Source organism: Chlorocebus sabaeus, chromosome 9 (genome assembly GCF_047675955.1).
Source record: "Chlorocebus sabaeus isolate Y175 chromosome 9, mChlSab1.0.hap1, whole genome shotgun sequence".
NCBI lineage: Eukaryota > Metazoa > Chordata > Mammalia > Primates > Cercopithecidae > Chlorocebus > Chlorocebus sabaeus.
The window spans coordinates 49,952,681-49,969,660 of record NC_132912.1 but is presented as its reverse complement, the minus strand read 5'-3'; the positions used below and the strand labels follow the sequence as shown (position 1 = coordinate 49,969,660).

Genomic DNA, 16,980 nt, shown 5'->3' with positions numbered 1-16,980 from the left:
TTGAGATGGAGTCTTGCTCTGTCACCCCGTCTGGAGTGCATTAGCGTGATCTCGACTCACTGCAACCTCCGCCTCCTAGGTTCAAGCCATTCTCCTGCCTCAGCCCTCTGAGTAGCTGGGCTTACAGGTGCCTGCCACCACGCCTGGCTAATTTTTGTATTTTTGTAGAGAGAGGGTTTCACCGTGTTAGCCAGGCTGGTCTCAAACTCCTGACCTCAGGTGATCTGACCGCCTTGGCTTCCCAAAACACTGGGATTACAGGCATGAGCCACCGCGCACAGCCTTTTACTAGAGAAATATAAACAAAATCAGCATAGTCTTACCTTAGTAAGAATACTGAATAATAGTTAAAAGGTAAAAGCTGTAACAATTAGCAGAATAACAAATCCAGGATGATACCACGCCCCCTCTGCAAACACTACAGCATTTCTATGGAGACAGATGTATTTATGAAAGCAAAGAAACAGACTTGGAAAGACATGCTCCCAGAGCACGATCCCAGTTACCTCTGAAGAGTATGCAGCGAAGGAAAGGACTGGAAGGCTCAAACTTAGCCTTATCTGTTAAGTTCTAATTTTTCCAAAGGTACACACTACTATGCATAATTTAAAAATGTTTTTCTCAATGTCTGAATCAACGAACTGTGCCAGGCATGTTACTAAAAGCACTTTATTATCTAATTTAATCCTTACAACTTTGAGGTTAGCTGCAGCACACAAAACCAACCTGTTGCATAAGCTAGTGCTTTTACTCCCTATACTGTACTGTTTTCGAAAAACCGTTTGTGGCTCGGCGTGGTGGCTCACGCCTGTAATCCCAACACTGTGGGAGGCTGAGGCAGGTGTATCACCTGAGGTCAGGAGTTCAACACCAGCCTGGCCAACATGGCGATACCCTGTCTCCACTAAAAATATAAAAACTAGCTGGGCATGGTGGCGCATGCCTGTAATCCCAGCTACGCAGGAGGCTGAGGCACAAGAATCACTTGAACCCAGGAGGTGGAGGTTGTAGTGAGCCAAGATCGTGCCACTGCACTCCAACCTGGGTAACAGAGAGAGAGACTGTCTCAAAAAAAAAAAAAGAAAGAAAAGAAAAACTCTTTGTATTTACAGATCTTAATAGGAAATTCCACAGAAACAAATATCCTGTGAAGACTGATCATTAAAATTATAAAGATCAACATTTATGAATACAACCAGGAAAATATGGTACCAACCAGAAAGTGTAAAATCCATCATTTGATAAATATTTTTGTGAAAAAAATATTTCCCAGTTATGAAATTCAAACGCAAATTTTTAACTAAAAAAAATTTAATCACCCTACTGATGAGATTGTAGGAGAATCAACATGCATAATACTTAATGTACAATGTCCACCAGACATTAAGTTATTAACGTAAGTCTATACCACCTTATTCTGAAGAAACAGTTCACAGAAGCAAAGGATTTCTATATATAAAAATATTGGCTGGGCATGGTGGCTCATACCTGTAATCCCAGTACTCTGGGAGGGTGAGGTGGGCAGACTGCCTGAGCTCAAGACCAGCCTGCAAAACATGGGAAGACCCCGACTCCACTAAAAATACAAAAAATTAGCCGGGCATGGTGTCACACACCTGTAGTCCCAGCTACTCAGGGAGGCTGAGGGATGAGAATTGCTTAACCCTTTAGGCGGAGACTGCATTGAACTGAGATCACACCACTGCACTCCAGCCTAGACAACAGAGAGAGACTCTTGTCTCAAAAAAAAAAAAAAAGAAAAAAGAAAAAGAAAATATTGAATACATTATTACATCAAAAGTACAACTCTAGAAATAAACTCTTTCCCTTATACATTTAGAGACCATGACAGTATCATATTCAGTATGTTTAAAAGTATAGAAGTTTACAATGCAAACTGCAAAGGCTATTTTGCAGGTGTGGTGACTCATGCCTGTAATCCCAGCACTTTGGGAGGCCAAGATGGGTGGATTACCTGAGGTCAGAAGTTCAAGATCACTCTGGCCAACATGGTGAAACCCCATCTCTACTAAAAATACAAAAAAAATAGTCGAGCATGGTGGTGGGCACCTGTAATGCCAGCTACTTGGGAGGCTGAGGCAGAATAATTGTTTGAACCCAGGAGGCGGAGTTTGCAGGGAGCTGAGATCATGCCACTGCACTCCAGCCCGGACAACAGGAGCAAAACTCCATCTCAAAAAATAAATAAATAAATAAATAAGGAAATATTTATAAAATGTTAACATAAAACGGCAGAAAATAAACGATGTACACTGTGATAAGAATATGCCCTTAGACAAACATTCAAAAATTAAGATAACTGTGCTAAGACAATAGGATCAAAGTTTTGATCTTGTGAATATTCATTAATGTTACTGCTAGATTGTCTCCAATTTTAAAACAGAAGAGGGACTCATGCAAAGTAGTTCAGTTTGGGTAACTGAGTCTTTTTTTAGAGGCTGTTTTCTAATTTTGTTTTTTACTTCTTTGTTTTCTAAGAAAAATAAACTATAAAGCAAAATTGAAAAAAAATATATACAAAGGAGGTAGTTAGCCTAAATACATGAAATGCTTAAAGGAAAATAAATTGTATACATGAAAAAAATCCTTACTTTGTCATAAATCATTCCAAAGTAATTTTAGTATATATACTATGCTTCAATTAAAATGTAAAAACGAAGTCACTTGAGTATATGAGCCTTACCCGGTTTTGATCATTGTCACTATGATTGGCAAAATCTTCGTCTGACTCCTTTTGGGGGGAAAAAAGGCTTTGTTGTTAAACAGACTTTACCTAGAGCACAGAAATGATTTCAGGTCTAAGTCTCTCGGGCGGGCTGATTCTATGTCAAGTGGAGAAAAAGCTCTGACACTCTGTCTCTTTGTACTGACTACTGGTCACCTTAAGTATCACGGTGCAGATAAGCTGGGTAGCTGGCAATATTGTGAAGGGTTGTTCCAGTTAACATGTAATTTTTGTGGTTCACTTAAATGCCTCTGACAATTTGTTCACATCACCTGCACTTTCAACTCTTGCCTTTGGATTCAAAGTAAGAGTTGCACATTTAACTAAATTACTGAAAGTCAGTTTGTGTTATTTTACATTTCGGACTACACTGTCTCTACTTCCTCTCATTAGGGTAACTACTTCATTAACTCCAAGAAGGGAACATCAATATTTGCTAACAGCAACTTGGTAAAGTGCTACATCGGTGGCTAAAAGCAAGGGATTCCGCTAATGAGCACTGCTTTTGTTATACGAAAGGTACTTAAGAAAAGCTTATTTCCAGCTGTCAGGTTTTTCTTTGGAGGACTGGAAGAAGGGCAGGGGAGGGAGAGTGCAGAAAGCGGGACCAACGGGAAGAGACAAGCACACACACAACACTGTCTCCTTTCAGAAATCCCATACTCGAGGACTCTCCTGCAACATGGATGTGTCCCCTGCAATAACAAATATCCCATCTAAAGAACAACTACAGATTCAACTGTAGTCAAGGCCCACAACCTCAAACTCTAGGCAAGGGAATGAGATTATGCTCTGTGGACATGAAGGCGCTAGAGGCAGCAGCAAAATAGAATGTAAGTGGTTGCTTTCAGTATATCCTGCTCTAGGTTTTATGGTTTACAAAAATTCTAAATGTAGATTTTTTTTTCCTTAGAATTATTTAAAGACAGAATATACACTCTAAGACTATATCCTAGGAAGAGATTCCACCAAAATATCTAAGTTGCCCTTCTCAAAAATACATTGGGTGAAAGAGATATTTGGTGGTAAGGTGGGAGAGAGGATAATAGTGAAAGAGATTAAAGCAGCTTTCCTTATTATTGTACACAAGACAAAAAGGAAATCTAACCCTTGGGAAAAAATCAGAATGTGGCTTCTATCACTGTTAAAAGCTTTACAGAAGCAGATTACGAATTCACAGTTATGCTATTTACTCAGCCTGCTAGGCCCATCTTAAGTTTGCTGCCCACTGTGACCTGGTCATACCAAACAGCCCTTACCTCCTCTTCTTTCTCTTCCTCAGTGTCCACAATGCTGCCACGATCACTGCCCACAGAGCCTTCTGTTGAGAAGAGAGATAAGGGTCACCACACCAATATTCACAAGAAAATGTCCTTAGCTCAAAATCACAAACCACCATACAACGGCATCACAGAGATCTTGATAAAACCATCTATACCCACTTACTGGAATCGAAAGTGTCTTCATTATGGTGAGGAATTACCTATTTATGTAGTCTTGAAGTATCTCCCTCCCAAAAAATTATTCATTACAAATTTAAAAAAGACTTGCTTGTACTCTTTAAAGGTGTCAAGGTCATAAAAAGCAAAGACAGGCTGACAAATGGCATCAGACTAAAACATAACTGGAGATTTGACAACTAAACGTGGTGGCTGGTCCTGGATTGAGTCCTGGACCAGAGAACAGAAGAGAGAGACTGAAAAGGGCGTCACTGGGACAAATGGCAAAATGTGAACATAGCAGCAGACTGGATGATAACCTTATGTCCAGGAAAATATCCTGGCTTTGTAATTCTACTGTGGTTACACAAGAGATGTCCTTGTTCTTAGAAAACACACACAGAGGATCACCTGAGGTCAGGAGTTCAAGACCAACCTGCCCAACATGGTAAAACCTCATCTCTACTAAAAATACAAAAATTAGCCAGGCGTGGTGGCAGGTGCCTGTAATCCCAGCTACTCAGGAGGCTGATGTAGGAGAATTGCTTGAACCCAGGAGGTGGAGGTTGCAGTGAGCCAAGATCACGCCATTGCACTCCAGCCTGGGTGACCAGAAGAAACTCCAGCTCAAAAAAAAAAAAAGAAAAAGAGAAAGAGCCGGGCCCGGTGGCTCATGCCTATAATCCCAGCACTTTGGGAGGCCGAGGCGGGTGGATCATGTGGTCAGGAGTTCAAGACCAGCCTGGCCAATATGGTGAAACCCCGTCTCTACTAAAAATACAAAAATTGGCCAGGCATGGTGGTGCACACCTGTGGTCCCAGCTACTCAGGAGGCTGAGGCAGAAAAATCGCTTAAATCCGGGAGGCTGAGGTTGCAGTGAGCTAAGATCGCACCACTGCACTCCAGCCTGGGCGACAAAGCAAGACTCCGTCTCAAAAAAAAAAAAGAAAAAGAAAAGAAAAAAATAACACACAGAGAAACATTTAGAAGTAACAGGGCACGAGCATGATGTCTCCCTAATAGGTTCAAGACAAAATATTATGTATATGTAAAGAACAATAAAACAAATGTGGTGAAATATTAACTGGTAAACCCAGGTGAAGGGTATATGAGAGTTCTTCGAACTATTCTTGAAACTTTAATGTAAAATTTGAAATTATTTTAAAATAAAAAATAAATGTTAAGGAACAAAAGTACTTGGTGAAGAAAAGTACCTTCACTGGACAGCTCTCCAAGACCTACATCTTCTTGTTCCATGAACGGCTTTGACCCGATGAGATATGGCAAAGGACGATCAATGTATAGATCCTGTACATCATGAAAGGAATAAACTATCAAATGTTTCAGCTGAAAACAAACTTACATGTGCCACCTGATACCCTGTTCCATCTGACTATCCGAAACAAGCTACATAACGAAGGTGAATAAGAAACACAGCAGGACTAAAAGTTAAAAAAAAAAAATTATGTTTTTCACTGATTTTTTTAAAAAGTCAAATCCTAGGTAAAGATGCCAAGGAGGTAAGGCCGGACACCATGGCTCATGCCTGTAATCCCAGCACTTTGGGAAGCTGAGGTGGGTGAATCACCTGAGGTCAGGAGTTTGAAACCAGCCTGGCCAACATGGCGAAAACCCGTCTCTACTAAAAATACAAAAAAATTAGCCACGCAAGTTGGCGGGCACCTGTCATCCCAGCTACTTGGGAGGCTGAGGCAGGAGAATCACTTGAACCGAGGAAACAGAGGTTGCAGTGAGCTGAGATAGCGCCACTGCACTCTAGCCTGGGCAACAAGAGCGAAACTCCATCTCAAAAAAAAAAAAAAAAACATGCCAAAGTAAAGCTGAATCACACAGAATCTCCCTCCCCAAGGGCCTAATTAACAAAATTTAACAAAAATAGCAAAAGCCTACCAAAAGTTTATCAGCAGCAAGCAAACAGGGAAAAGGGTACAACCTCCTATTATAAGGTCCAAGAGGAGGACCATGGAAAGAAACTGAACATTCTGGCGAGCTGTCCTCTAAAAGATAGTACTAATGAGATTATATATCTATATAGATATATATAGATATATAATTTTATATCTATATATATATATATAATTTATATATATATATAAACATAAAGATAGATTAGGCCGGGCAATCTCATGCCTGCAATCCCAGCACTTTGGGAGGCTGAGGCAGGTGGATCACTTGAGGTCAGGAGTTTGAGACCAGCCTGGCCAACAAGGTAAAACCCAGTATCTACCGAAAATACAAATTAGCCAGGTGTGGTGGTGCACACCTGTAATCCCAGTTACTCAGGAGACTGAGACAGGAGAATCTCTTGAACCCAGGAGGTGGAGGTTGCAGTGAGTCAACATCACATCACTGCACTCCAGCCTAGGCAACAAGAGCGAAACTCTGTCTCAAAAAAAAAAAAAAAATTATAACCCAAGAAACAGAAGAACAATACCCCCTAATGGTTCCACACTGTTGAATTTAGAAAAGTGAAGTTGGTAAAATAAGACCAGATGAGAAAACAGAGTGAGGTGCAGGAGACTGTGGCTCCAGCAGCACATGCTGGAGATCTGCCCATGTCAGCCATCTTCTCCTGTCAGTCCCACACCAAACACACGTTAAAAATTTAGGGTCGGTCGGATGCAGTGGCTCCCACCTGTAATCCCAGTACTTTGGGAGGCTGAGGTGGGTGGATCGCTTGAGGTCAGGAGTTCAAGACCAGCCTGGTCACCATGGTGAAACCCCATCTCTACTAAAAAATATAAAAATAAGCCAGGTGTCGTGGTGCACGCCTGTAATCCCAGCTACTTGGAAGGCTGAGGCAGGAGAATTGCTTCAACCCAGGAGACAAGCTGCAGTGAGCCAAGATTGCACCACCGCACTCCAGCCTGGGCAACAAGAGTGAAACTGTCTCAAAAAAAAAAAAAAAAAAAAGGGTCAAGGGTCAAGAAAGTGCTCCACTCTTGTACAGCCTCCTACCTCCACTGCTGAAGGAAATGCTGTCCCCTGTGAGGCACTGCCCTTCGGCAATGATCTCTCTTCCTTGTCAAAGGACCCTGGGGCAGGGGAGAATAATTCTGATGCTTCACACAACAGAAAGACTGGGAAGGTTAATGTAAAGGTTCAATGACGTCACAGCAACCAATGGAGTATAAGGCAAAGACAGCGTGAATTTGGACTAATTCTCACTGACTCAGAAGACATCCCCAGATCCTCCTACAAAAGAAAAGTGAACCTCCACAACTTTCTCTGCCAGGGGTAAAAAAAGAGAGAAAGTGCTATCTGTCTTGGAAGTATCACATGTGGTCCAGGCAATACATTTCCCAGAGTCCACTGCTGACTTTTAAAGACACAGTGAAAATCCAAGCAGCAAGTGTACTGGTCAGTGCCAAATGATCTGCCTCAATTTGGTGTGACTCAGCAAAGCTCAAACTGGATGAGAAATGTTCAGCTAAAGAATGACTAGAAGAGTTTGGTTCAGGCCAGGTGCGGTGGCTCATGTCTGTAATCCCAGCACTTTGGAAGGCCAAGGCAGGCGGATCACCTGAGGTCAGAAGTTCAAGACCAGCCTGGCCAACATGGTGAAACCCTGTCTATACTAAAAATACAACAATTAGCTGGGTATGGTGGTGGGTGCCTGTAGTCCCAGTTACTAGGGAGGCTGGGGCAGGAGAATCGCTTGAACCCAGGAGGTGGAGGTTGCTGTGAGCTGAGATTGCACCACACACTCTAGCCTAGAGGACAGAGTGAAACTACGTCTCAAAAAAAAAAAAAAAAAGAGTTTGGTTCTGTGGCATGTTTTAATTCGGAAGGCCTTATGTGTCACAAGGCCTCTTCCTATAAATCACTGTGGTAACTTCATGTTCACTACTGAGAGACTCTGTGTTGCCCCAGTTATCTCTCTGAACAATGTGGGAGAAAGTCTTAGTCAAGCAACCAACACTCACTAGGCTATGAAGGAGCCTGGACATGAATGCTCACAGCAGCTTCATTTGTATTTAATAATTGCCCAAACCGGAAACAACCCAAATGCCTTTCAGCTCTTCTGCAGTCTTCCTTAGTCCAAGCTACATAATTTCAGGTTCCCAACACTCTCTCTCTCTCGACCCTCCCCACCCTTCAAACCCCAATTCAAATATCATCTTTGCCCCAAAGTTCCAGCTGGAAGTCAGTTCTCTCTCAGGGCATTTACAATGGTTACTCATATGTCTCCTCTCTCCCACCAAACTGCAACACACACCCTGAGAGTAGAGGCCATGCTCTGCATCTTTGCACCCCCAACTTGACATGTTGCCTTGCACCTCACAAGTACTCCATCAGTGCTCGGGTAAAGCGAGTCTTTCTGGTGGAGTCAATGTGACACTACTAAGTGACATACTCACATCCCAGAGGTTAAGTCCATCACTTACTAATCATGTGCCCAAGTAACATAGCCCAAACATAACAGGTGTGCAATAAATATTTAAGTTGAATGTCTTCACCTTTGGTTCAAGGATCAGTTCCACCCGACCATTAGCATCATCTTCCTCAGAGTCTGAGTTTCCTGCTTTGATATCAAGTTGCTCAAAGGCACTGTCCAATACTTGTAAGCCATAGTTCACAGCCTCCTGGACTTTAGGAATGAGATCTACTTCTTTCTGCTCCCGAGTCTTCTCCTACAAAATAAATACGTGCAATATGGATCTCGAACACACTGATACCACCCCAAGAGAATACTGTGAACGTTCTCTAAAGCCTAGCCTCAAGCTCCAAAAAAATTTAAAAATGTTAACAAAGTCAAATTCTCCTGAATGCCTTGACACAGACTTTGGAGTAAGACTGCAAGTTTTAAATCCCAAGTTTGTGCCTTTCTGGACGTGCATCAAACTACCTAAGGTTCCAGAGCTCCAGGGTCATTGTCTACAAAAGCAGAGGTACAACTACTGTGTGGAGAAGTATCCTAAAAATGAATGCACGCCGTTTCCCCACTGCTGGAGGGCCTAGACTCTCAGACTCACCATGACTATCCCACAAGCCCTCATTATCCCTTGGGTAATTTTAGGTGTTAAGACTTAGAAGGAAGGTCACAGAGGTCTCATTTTTCAATTACCAGTTTAAAAAGACAAAAAAAAAAAAATTGGACAATTACAATTATTTTATAAATCTGTTCTACATCAAAAGGGGTCATTTTCATCTCTGGTCTATTCTGTGTATACCCTACAACAATGCCCCACTCAAGAAAAAAGGTTTGTTCATATCCCCAACAGGCTGAGAATCTCCCTCAGGTGTCCTCTTCCTGCAACAGCAGCTTTCAGTGGCGGTCCCCGCAGACACAAGTGTGCCGTTGTGAGAAATACCGAAAAATATTTAGCGTCATTTCCAGCCCCCTCACAAATATTCTAGAAGGAACCCAACCACACAGTGTTGTACTGAGGTCCAAAGGCAAAAAAAAAACTCTATGAGTATTTTAATCTTTTATCTCAAGTACTGAAGTCTTTCTAACTGAACTTTTTTTATCTTGGTTGTGTATTTTTCTACTTGGATATGCTTGATTCTGAGTTGAATAGCTAATATTGTACTGAGTTTGTGAAAATGTGTGTGAAATATATAGCGGTTTTTAAAAATAGTTCACTAAATACCTATCACCTTCAAATTAAACCCTGAATTGGTATAACCAGATACTACTGCACTTAAATGGCTAGCAAATCCTTGAGTTCTATTAAAAATAAAATAATCTGCTGGGTACGGTAGCTCATGCCTGTAATCCTAGCACTTTAGGAGGCCAAGGCGAGCAGATCACTTGAGGTCAGGAGTTTGAGACGAGCCTGGCCAACATGGCGAAACCCTGTCTCTACATAAATACAAAAAAATTAGCCAGGCGAGGTGGTGGCACACGCCTGTAGTACCAGCTACTCAGGAGGCTGAGCCAGGAGAATCACTTGCACCCAGGAGGCAGAGGTTGCAGTGAGCCGATTGCGTGCCACTGCACTCCAGCCTGGGCGACAGAGCCTCCATCTCAAAAAAAAATTTTTTTTTAATAAAAAATAATATAAAATAACTGTTTTTTGTTTTTTTTGTTTTGTTTTGTTTTTAATGCTGGCAACAGGGAGAACGATAGCTGGTTTCGAATACCCTTTTCCTAGTCTAACAGCTTCATCTGTTACAAGTAATGATTGCTGAGAAAGCGCCAACCTTCACAGGTAATCCATATTTTCTGAATAAATGAGAACAAATTCAAAGCTACTCCAATAATAAACTTATTCATAGTCCATGTGCCTTCCTGAGTAGAAGAAAAAGGAATCTCTGCTGGAGTGCTAAGAAGTCAGTGTGACCCAGAACCTCTTAAGCTATGTTTTGGGCTCTGGTGTGAGAAGACCTCAGGAAGAAGGTTGGTCCATCTGTAATTCAGGAAGCTACAGGAAAAAAATGACCTCTGTGACCCTCCAAATCTGTAATATTTACTATCTGGCCCTTTACAGAAGAAGTTTGTTGACTTCTACTCTGTTTTTATACCAGAATTCAAGGATTTGATCTCTGTATTAGTTAATACGCTACATTTCAGAAACAAAAGAAAGAATCCCCTCTTAGGCTGCTGTCACGAGCAGTCCCTCCCTTTCCCACCCCCGCCCACCATCCCCCAGCTCCCACAAAACACATCGATCTCCATCACACTTTTCAAAGTCAGAAACTCAGCTGAAGAGTGATTTCATACAAGTACCTGCTCTGTTTTTTCTGCCTCAGGCTTGAGTACTGGCTCCTCCACTTCTTCATCGTATACACGCTAAATATGGAAGCAAATTCAATGTTAAAAGGTCAGCACCTCATTGGACATCAATCACAATATAAGAATTAAACACGAAGTAACTAAGGACAAAGATGGGGAAGGAAATGGTTATTCAACAAAGGGCTGAGACTACTACTAGTGGGTGTCCGTAACAGTGGGTCATGGACAAACAACAAAGAGTAGACATTCACCAAAAAAAAAAAAAAAAAAAAATTTTAAATACAAACGACTAGGAAACATGATGAAACTTTAACCTCATTGTAAACCAAGAGCTACAAAAACAGTATGGTATCAGTTTTCACACCTTTTCATTTAACCTAATAATGTTGATGGGCACATGTTATAAAAAGTCAATATAGGCCAGGTACGGTGGCTCATGCCTGTAAGCCCAGCACCCTTGGAGACTGAGGCGAGGGGATCACTTGAGCTTAGGAGTTCAAGACCAGCCTGGGCAACACAGTGAGACCTCATCTCTACAAAAAATAGAAAAATTAGCCAGGTGTGGTGGTGCGCACCTGTAATTCCAGCTACTTGTGGGGCTGAGTCAGGAGGAACTCTTGAGCTTGGGAGGTAAAAGCTGCAGTAAGCCCTGATCGAACCACTGCACTCCAGCTTGGGTAACAAAGTGAGACCCTATCTGGAAACTAAAATGAAATGAAATGAAATTTTTTTAAAAAGCAAGAAATAAAAAGTCAATATAAATGAACTGATGAAAATCTTCTGGCATTAGTGGCTGTGATTATAAAACTTTATGAGTACACTAAAAACCACCAAACTGTATACTTTTTAAAGGAGTGAATTTTATGGTATGTGAATTCTATCTCAATTTTTAAAATTTTAAGTCAATACAAAGGCACATGTAAAAGAGACGTATTTTAAAATAGTTCCCTCCCTACCCCCAACCTGATCTTTGGAATACCCAATTTAAGCCTGGTGTGTATGCTCGTTTCCTGAGCCTCTTAACACAAATATAAGCAAACACGTGCACATATTCAGAGCTCTCCTGCCCTTCCTGCTTATTTATTTATTTATTTAGAGACAGAGTCTAGCTCTGTCACCTAAGCTGGAGTGCAGTGGCACGATCTTGGCTCATTGCAACCTCCACCTCCCAGGCTCAAATGATTCTTTTGCCTCAGCCTCTTGAGTAGTTGGGATTACAGGCGCGTACCACCATGCCCGGCTAATTTGTTTTTGCCTTTTTTTTTTTTTGAGACGGAGTCTTGCTCTGTCACCCAGGCTGGAGTGCAGTGGCGCCATCTTGGCTCACTGCAAGGTCCACCTCCTGTGTTCACGCCATTCTCCTGCCTCAGCCTCCCCGCCACCATGTCCAGCTAATTTTTTTGTATTTTTAGTAGAGATGGGGTTTCACCGTGTTAGCCAGGATGGTCTCGATCTCCTGACCTCGTGATCCACCCGCCTCAGCCTCCCAAAGTGCTGGGATTACAGGTGTGAGCCACCGTGCCTGACCTGCATTTTTTTTTTTTCAGTAGAGAGGGGGTTTCACCATGTTGGCCAGGCTGGTATCAAACTCCTTGACCTCAAGTGATCCGTCGGCCTTGGCCTCCCAAAGTGCTGGGATTACAGGTGTGAGCCACTGTGCCTGGCTGAAACTGGTTATTTATTTATATATTCTTTTTGCCTAGAGAGGGATTTTACCTAGAGAGGGAATAAATAAATCTTAATAGCCATTCCCAGATTCTATGCACAAATGTGTAGAATTCCCTGTCACCAGCAGCATACTCAAGTGCCCATTACCCAAATCTTTGCCAGCAATGGCTCCTGTCCACTCATCTTTAAGTATCTGCCAATCTGATCAATGTTGTTTTTAAATGATCATATCCTCTAACCCAACATTCTACTTCTCGAAATTTAGCTCCAATGAAAATTATCATAAATGCAAACATCAGAATGTTCATGGTATCATGATTTCCAGCAGAAAGTCACAAATACCAAATTTATAATTCTATGCAATTCCAATCAAATGCTAATAAAATATTCTGTGGCACAATATGGTAAGATAATCCTGCCGGGGGCAGTGGCTCACACCTGTAATCCCAGCACTTTGGGGTCACTTGCCATCAGCAGTTTGAGACTAGCCTGGCCAACATGGCAAAACCCCATCTTTACTAATAATATAAAAATTAGCTGGGTGTGGTGGCGGGCACCTGTAATCCCAGCTACTCAGGAGGCTGAGGCAGGAGAATCGCTTAAACTTGGGAGGCGGAGGTTGCAGTGAGCCAAGATTGCGCAATTGCACTCCAGTCTAGGCAATAAGACTGAAACTCCATCTCGAAAAAAATAAGTAAAAGATAATCCTCAAATTCACACAGAAAAGTAAAAACCCAAAGACTGATAACCATGACAATTCTGAATAAAGAGAATATGGGGACTTGCCCTAATAAGACATCAGAAATCTGCAGTATTTAAGATAATGATACTGGCAGATAGCAGACAAACAAAACAAACAATAGAGAGCAGAAATAGACCCACAATTCCATGGAGGCCTGATTTTATTTTCACATAAACACACAGAAACATTCATACGTAACAGTCAATGAGGAAAAGAACAACTACACAATAAAGGTTATCTATAAGGGATAAAAATGAAATCTCTCTCTAGGGAAAAAGAATAAAAAGTTAGCCAGGCATGGTAGTGAACACCTGTGGTCCCAGCCAGCTATTCGGGAGGCTGAGGTAGGAGGATGGCTTGAGCCCAGGAGTTTGAGGCTGCAGTGAGCTGTTTGCACCACTGAACTCCAACCTGGGCAACAGAGGGAGATCCTGTCTCAAAAATAAAAAAAGAATAAAAAGGCAGAGATACTAAGGAATCCCCACCCAAAATGATTAGAGTTAAGGACAAATATGCGGGGTTGGCACCTTTCAAGCAAATGTGGCAAAATATGAAACTACTGATGCTAGGTGATACATTTTCTTAGCACTTGTGGTTTCTCTCTGAAGTTTACTATTTATTTATGAAACATTTATGCTATTTATGAAATATTTCATAAATAACATTTAATATTGGGAAATTAAATAAATTATGACATGGTTTAAGAACAAAAAAATTAAGTTCACAAAAGTCTCAAAGATGGGTTAAATAAGTTCACATTAAGAAAAAAAGTAGGCTGCAGATGCAAATACACACACACACATATAGTCATCTAGAAAAGGTTAAAGTTAAAAAACAAGAACAGAAAGAAATACACTGAAAAGTTCAATGGTTGGTTAATTTGGAATAGCTGATTTTTTGTAGGTTCAATTACTTATTTATTTATTATTATTATTTTTTGAGATGGGAGTCTCGCTCTGTCGCCCTGGCTGAAGTGCAGTGGCGCGATCTCAGTTCACTGCAAGCTCCGCCTCCCTGGTTCACGCCATTTTCCTGCCTCAGCCTCCCGAGTAGCTGGGACTACAGGCACCTGCCACTATGCCTGGCTAATTTTTCTGTATTTTTTAGTAGAGACGGGGTTTCACCATGTTAGCCAGGATGGTCTCGATCTCCTGACCTTGTGATCCACCTATCTCAGCCTCCCAAAGTGCTGGGATCACAGGCGTGAGCCACCACGCCCGGCCTACTGTAGGTTCAACTCTTTTAAGCCTGACATCTGCATGGGAAATGGAATTAGACTATATGTACTAAACAGTGGGAGTCTCCCCTTCAGCTGAGGAAATTTCACATGATTTTTCTTTTTCTTACTTTTCCTAATTGCTCTATAGATCAGAAATCACTTTGGTAATTTTCAAAGTCAGGACCCCAAAAAGGTAAGTAAATCTCAAAAGTGAGACTTTAAGACCTGGCAGCTACCAAGGTCACCTAGCAGCAGCCTGCAGCTAGAAAGCCAAACATGACATCTAAGAAACCTAAACCCATGGTACCTAAAGTCCATGGGGTCTTTTCAGGGTGAGCAGGACTATGCAGTCTCAAGTACTTTATATCCAGCAGATAACCAATGCTAACTTCTTTTATCCTCACCTGCTAAACTCACAACTTCATGTGTTTTGTGATCAATTTACAGTCAGATAGCTATACCCAGGACTGTTAAGTATCTTTGCTATTGATCCTCATCTGGGGAGATAAGGTAAAAGGGGAAAATGGGGAAGTGGGGAAAAAGGAACCAGGGCTGGAGAGTAACAGATTATACACAGCCCCGGTCCCTTTCATTGATGCATACTCTCATTCATTCAAGTATTCACTGGGTCCCTAAGTATCAGGCTTGTGCTGGACCCTTCAAATATATTTGTTGTTAAAAATATGGGGCTTGATTTAGCAAGAGGGTTCAACTCATCAAATCCCATCAATAACTGTAAAATTACAATTATAAGAAGTCTACTAAAGAATGTGATGCTTCAAGTGCTTTTATCCAGGGGGTCTGCCTAGTGCAGAGGGTCCAGGAGGAAGTAATATAATTGAGCAGAGACCTAGAAGACAGATAGATATCAATCAAAGGGTAGAGGCATAGGAAGCAATGTAAGCAAAGGCCTCATAGCAGCAGGGCATATGGCATTTCCAAGGAATGAGAAGGCTGGAGTGTCAAAAGCAAGAGCCATTATGTAAAACAAAGCAGGTCTAGGTGGTGAGGGAGAAGCCTGTGCAGGAAATTATATGCCAATAAGGCTTTTGGGCTTTACCTCCTTCTCTCTAATTGCTGAGTACTTGACAGTTTCAGCAACTCCGTCTGTTTCTTCAATAGAAAAGTAGAAAAGGAGGAAAAAATGACCAAAATTCAGCTTTCATAAATTAACAGGAAGATGATCTGGAAAATTAATCCATTTATGCCTAGTGTCCCATTATTGGAACGCTAAGCTTGTGGGAGTTACATATATCTTACTGCTCAAGGTCATTGCCAAGGTCTGGCTTCTCACAAAAAAAAATGTAACCTTGGGCATAAATGGGTTAATTTGTTTCATTCTGGAATTTTTTTTTTTTTTTAATTTTACAAAGCTAAGATTTTGAAACAATTGGCTTTAAAAAGAAAAAATCCTCCCTCACCAGTTCATTTAACAAACTAAAGTCATTAACTATGGCACTTGGTATTTCAGGATGCAATTCCTAAATTAACAGATTAATTAAGCCTTTAGAATTGTGTTGCCTTCTAATTAGACACTAGAACACTGGCCAATGTTAATTAGTATTTCTTCTCCCTCTGAGTCCCCTCTTGAGCCTTTACTAATGGTACTAATTTCTCTTGCCCTAGAAAGTCCTGACTGTTCTCGCCCTAGAAAGTCCAGATTGTTTCACTAACTTTATAACACAGTTTGCAACTTTGTGGCTGCCTCTGAGGCTAATTAATAAAACCCAGAAAGTTATCTGACTTTGAATGTTTCTGATAAATTACCATGAAACCAAATGGCACCATAATTCAAGCTGGAATTGTAATACCTAAGTACTGATGTCAGGATTTAAAAAAAAAAAAAAAAAACCATTAAAAAGCCAGATTGCCAGGTACGGTGGCTCACGCCCATAATCCCAGCACTTTGGGAAGCCACAGCGGGAGGATCATGAGGTCTGGAGATCGAGACCATCCTGTCTAACACGGTGAAACCCCATCTCTACTAAAAATGCCAAATTAGCCAGGTGTGGTGGCAGGCACCTATAGTCCCTGCCACCAGGAGGCTGAGGCAGGAGAATGGCATGAACCCAGGAGGCAGAGCTTGCAGTGAGCCGAGATCGCACCACTGCACTCTAGCCTGGGCGACAGAGTGAGACTCCATCTCAAAAAAAAAAAAAAAAAAAAAAAAAAAAGCCAGATCACTTACAAATATATATCAGCAAGTAGATTTTTTCACAGTTTTATTAAGCATTAACTGTTTTCTCAGTATCATCACGCTCTGCCACAAATGAAAAAAACCTACATAGCATGTGGCCTTATAGAAGGTCTGGGAAGTAATTAAGATTTGGCAGTGGCAACCAGCACATCCGGAGAAGAGTTCTGGCAGCAGACTGGAAGGCGAAGGGGCATCAAGACTTAACACTAAGGGCCGAGCGCAGTGGCTCACGCCTGTAATCCTAGCACTTTGGAAGGCTGAAGCA

At 41.6% G+C, this 16,980-nt stretch overlaps 1 protein-coding gene across 5 annotated transcripts in view; it reads right to left on the bottom strand.

The window, feature by feature from the left end:
* LOC103215798 (WASH complex subunit 2A) overlaps positions 1-16,980 on the bottom strand; it is a 64,354-nt gene that overhangs the window by 42,886 nt on the left and 4,488 nt on the right. For 4 of the 5 annotated variants that reach the window (XM_073018967.1, XM_073018969.1, XM_073018970.1 and 1 more), the window contains exons 4-8: positions 10,884-10,946; positions 8,668-8,841; positions 5,401-5,494; positions 4,006-4,067; positions 2,705-2,752 (exon numbers count right to left, since the gene is read on the bottom strand). In XM_073018967.1, the coding sequence (XP_072875068.1) occupies positions 2,705-2,752; positions 4,006-4,067; positions 5,401-5,494; positions 8,668-8,841; positions 10,884-10,946 (441 nt within the window). The remainder of the gene's footprint in view (positions 1-2,704; positions 2,753-4,005; positions 4,068-5,400; positions 5,495-8,667; positions 8,842-10,883; positions 10,947-16,980) is intronic. The other variant, XM_073018968.1, reaches the window with a different exon arrangement.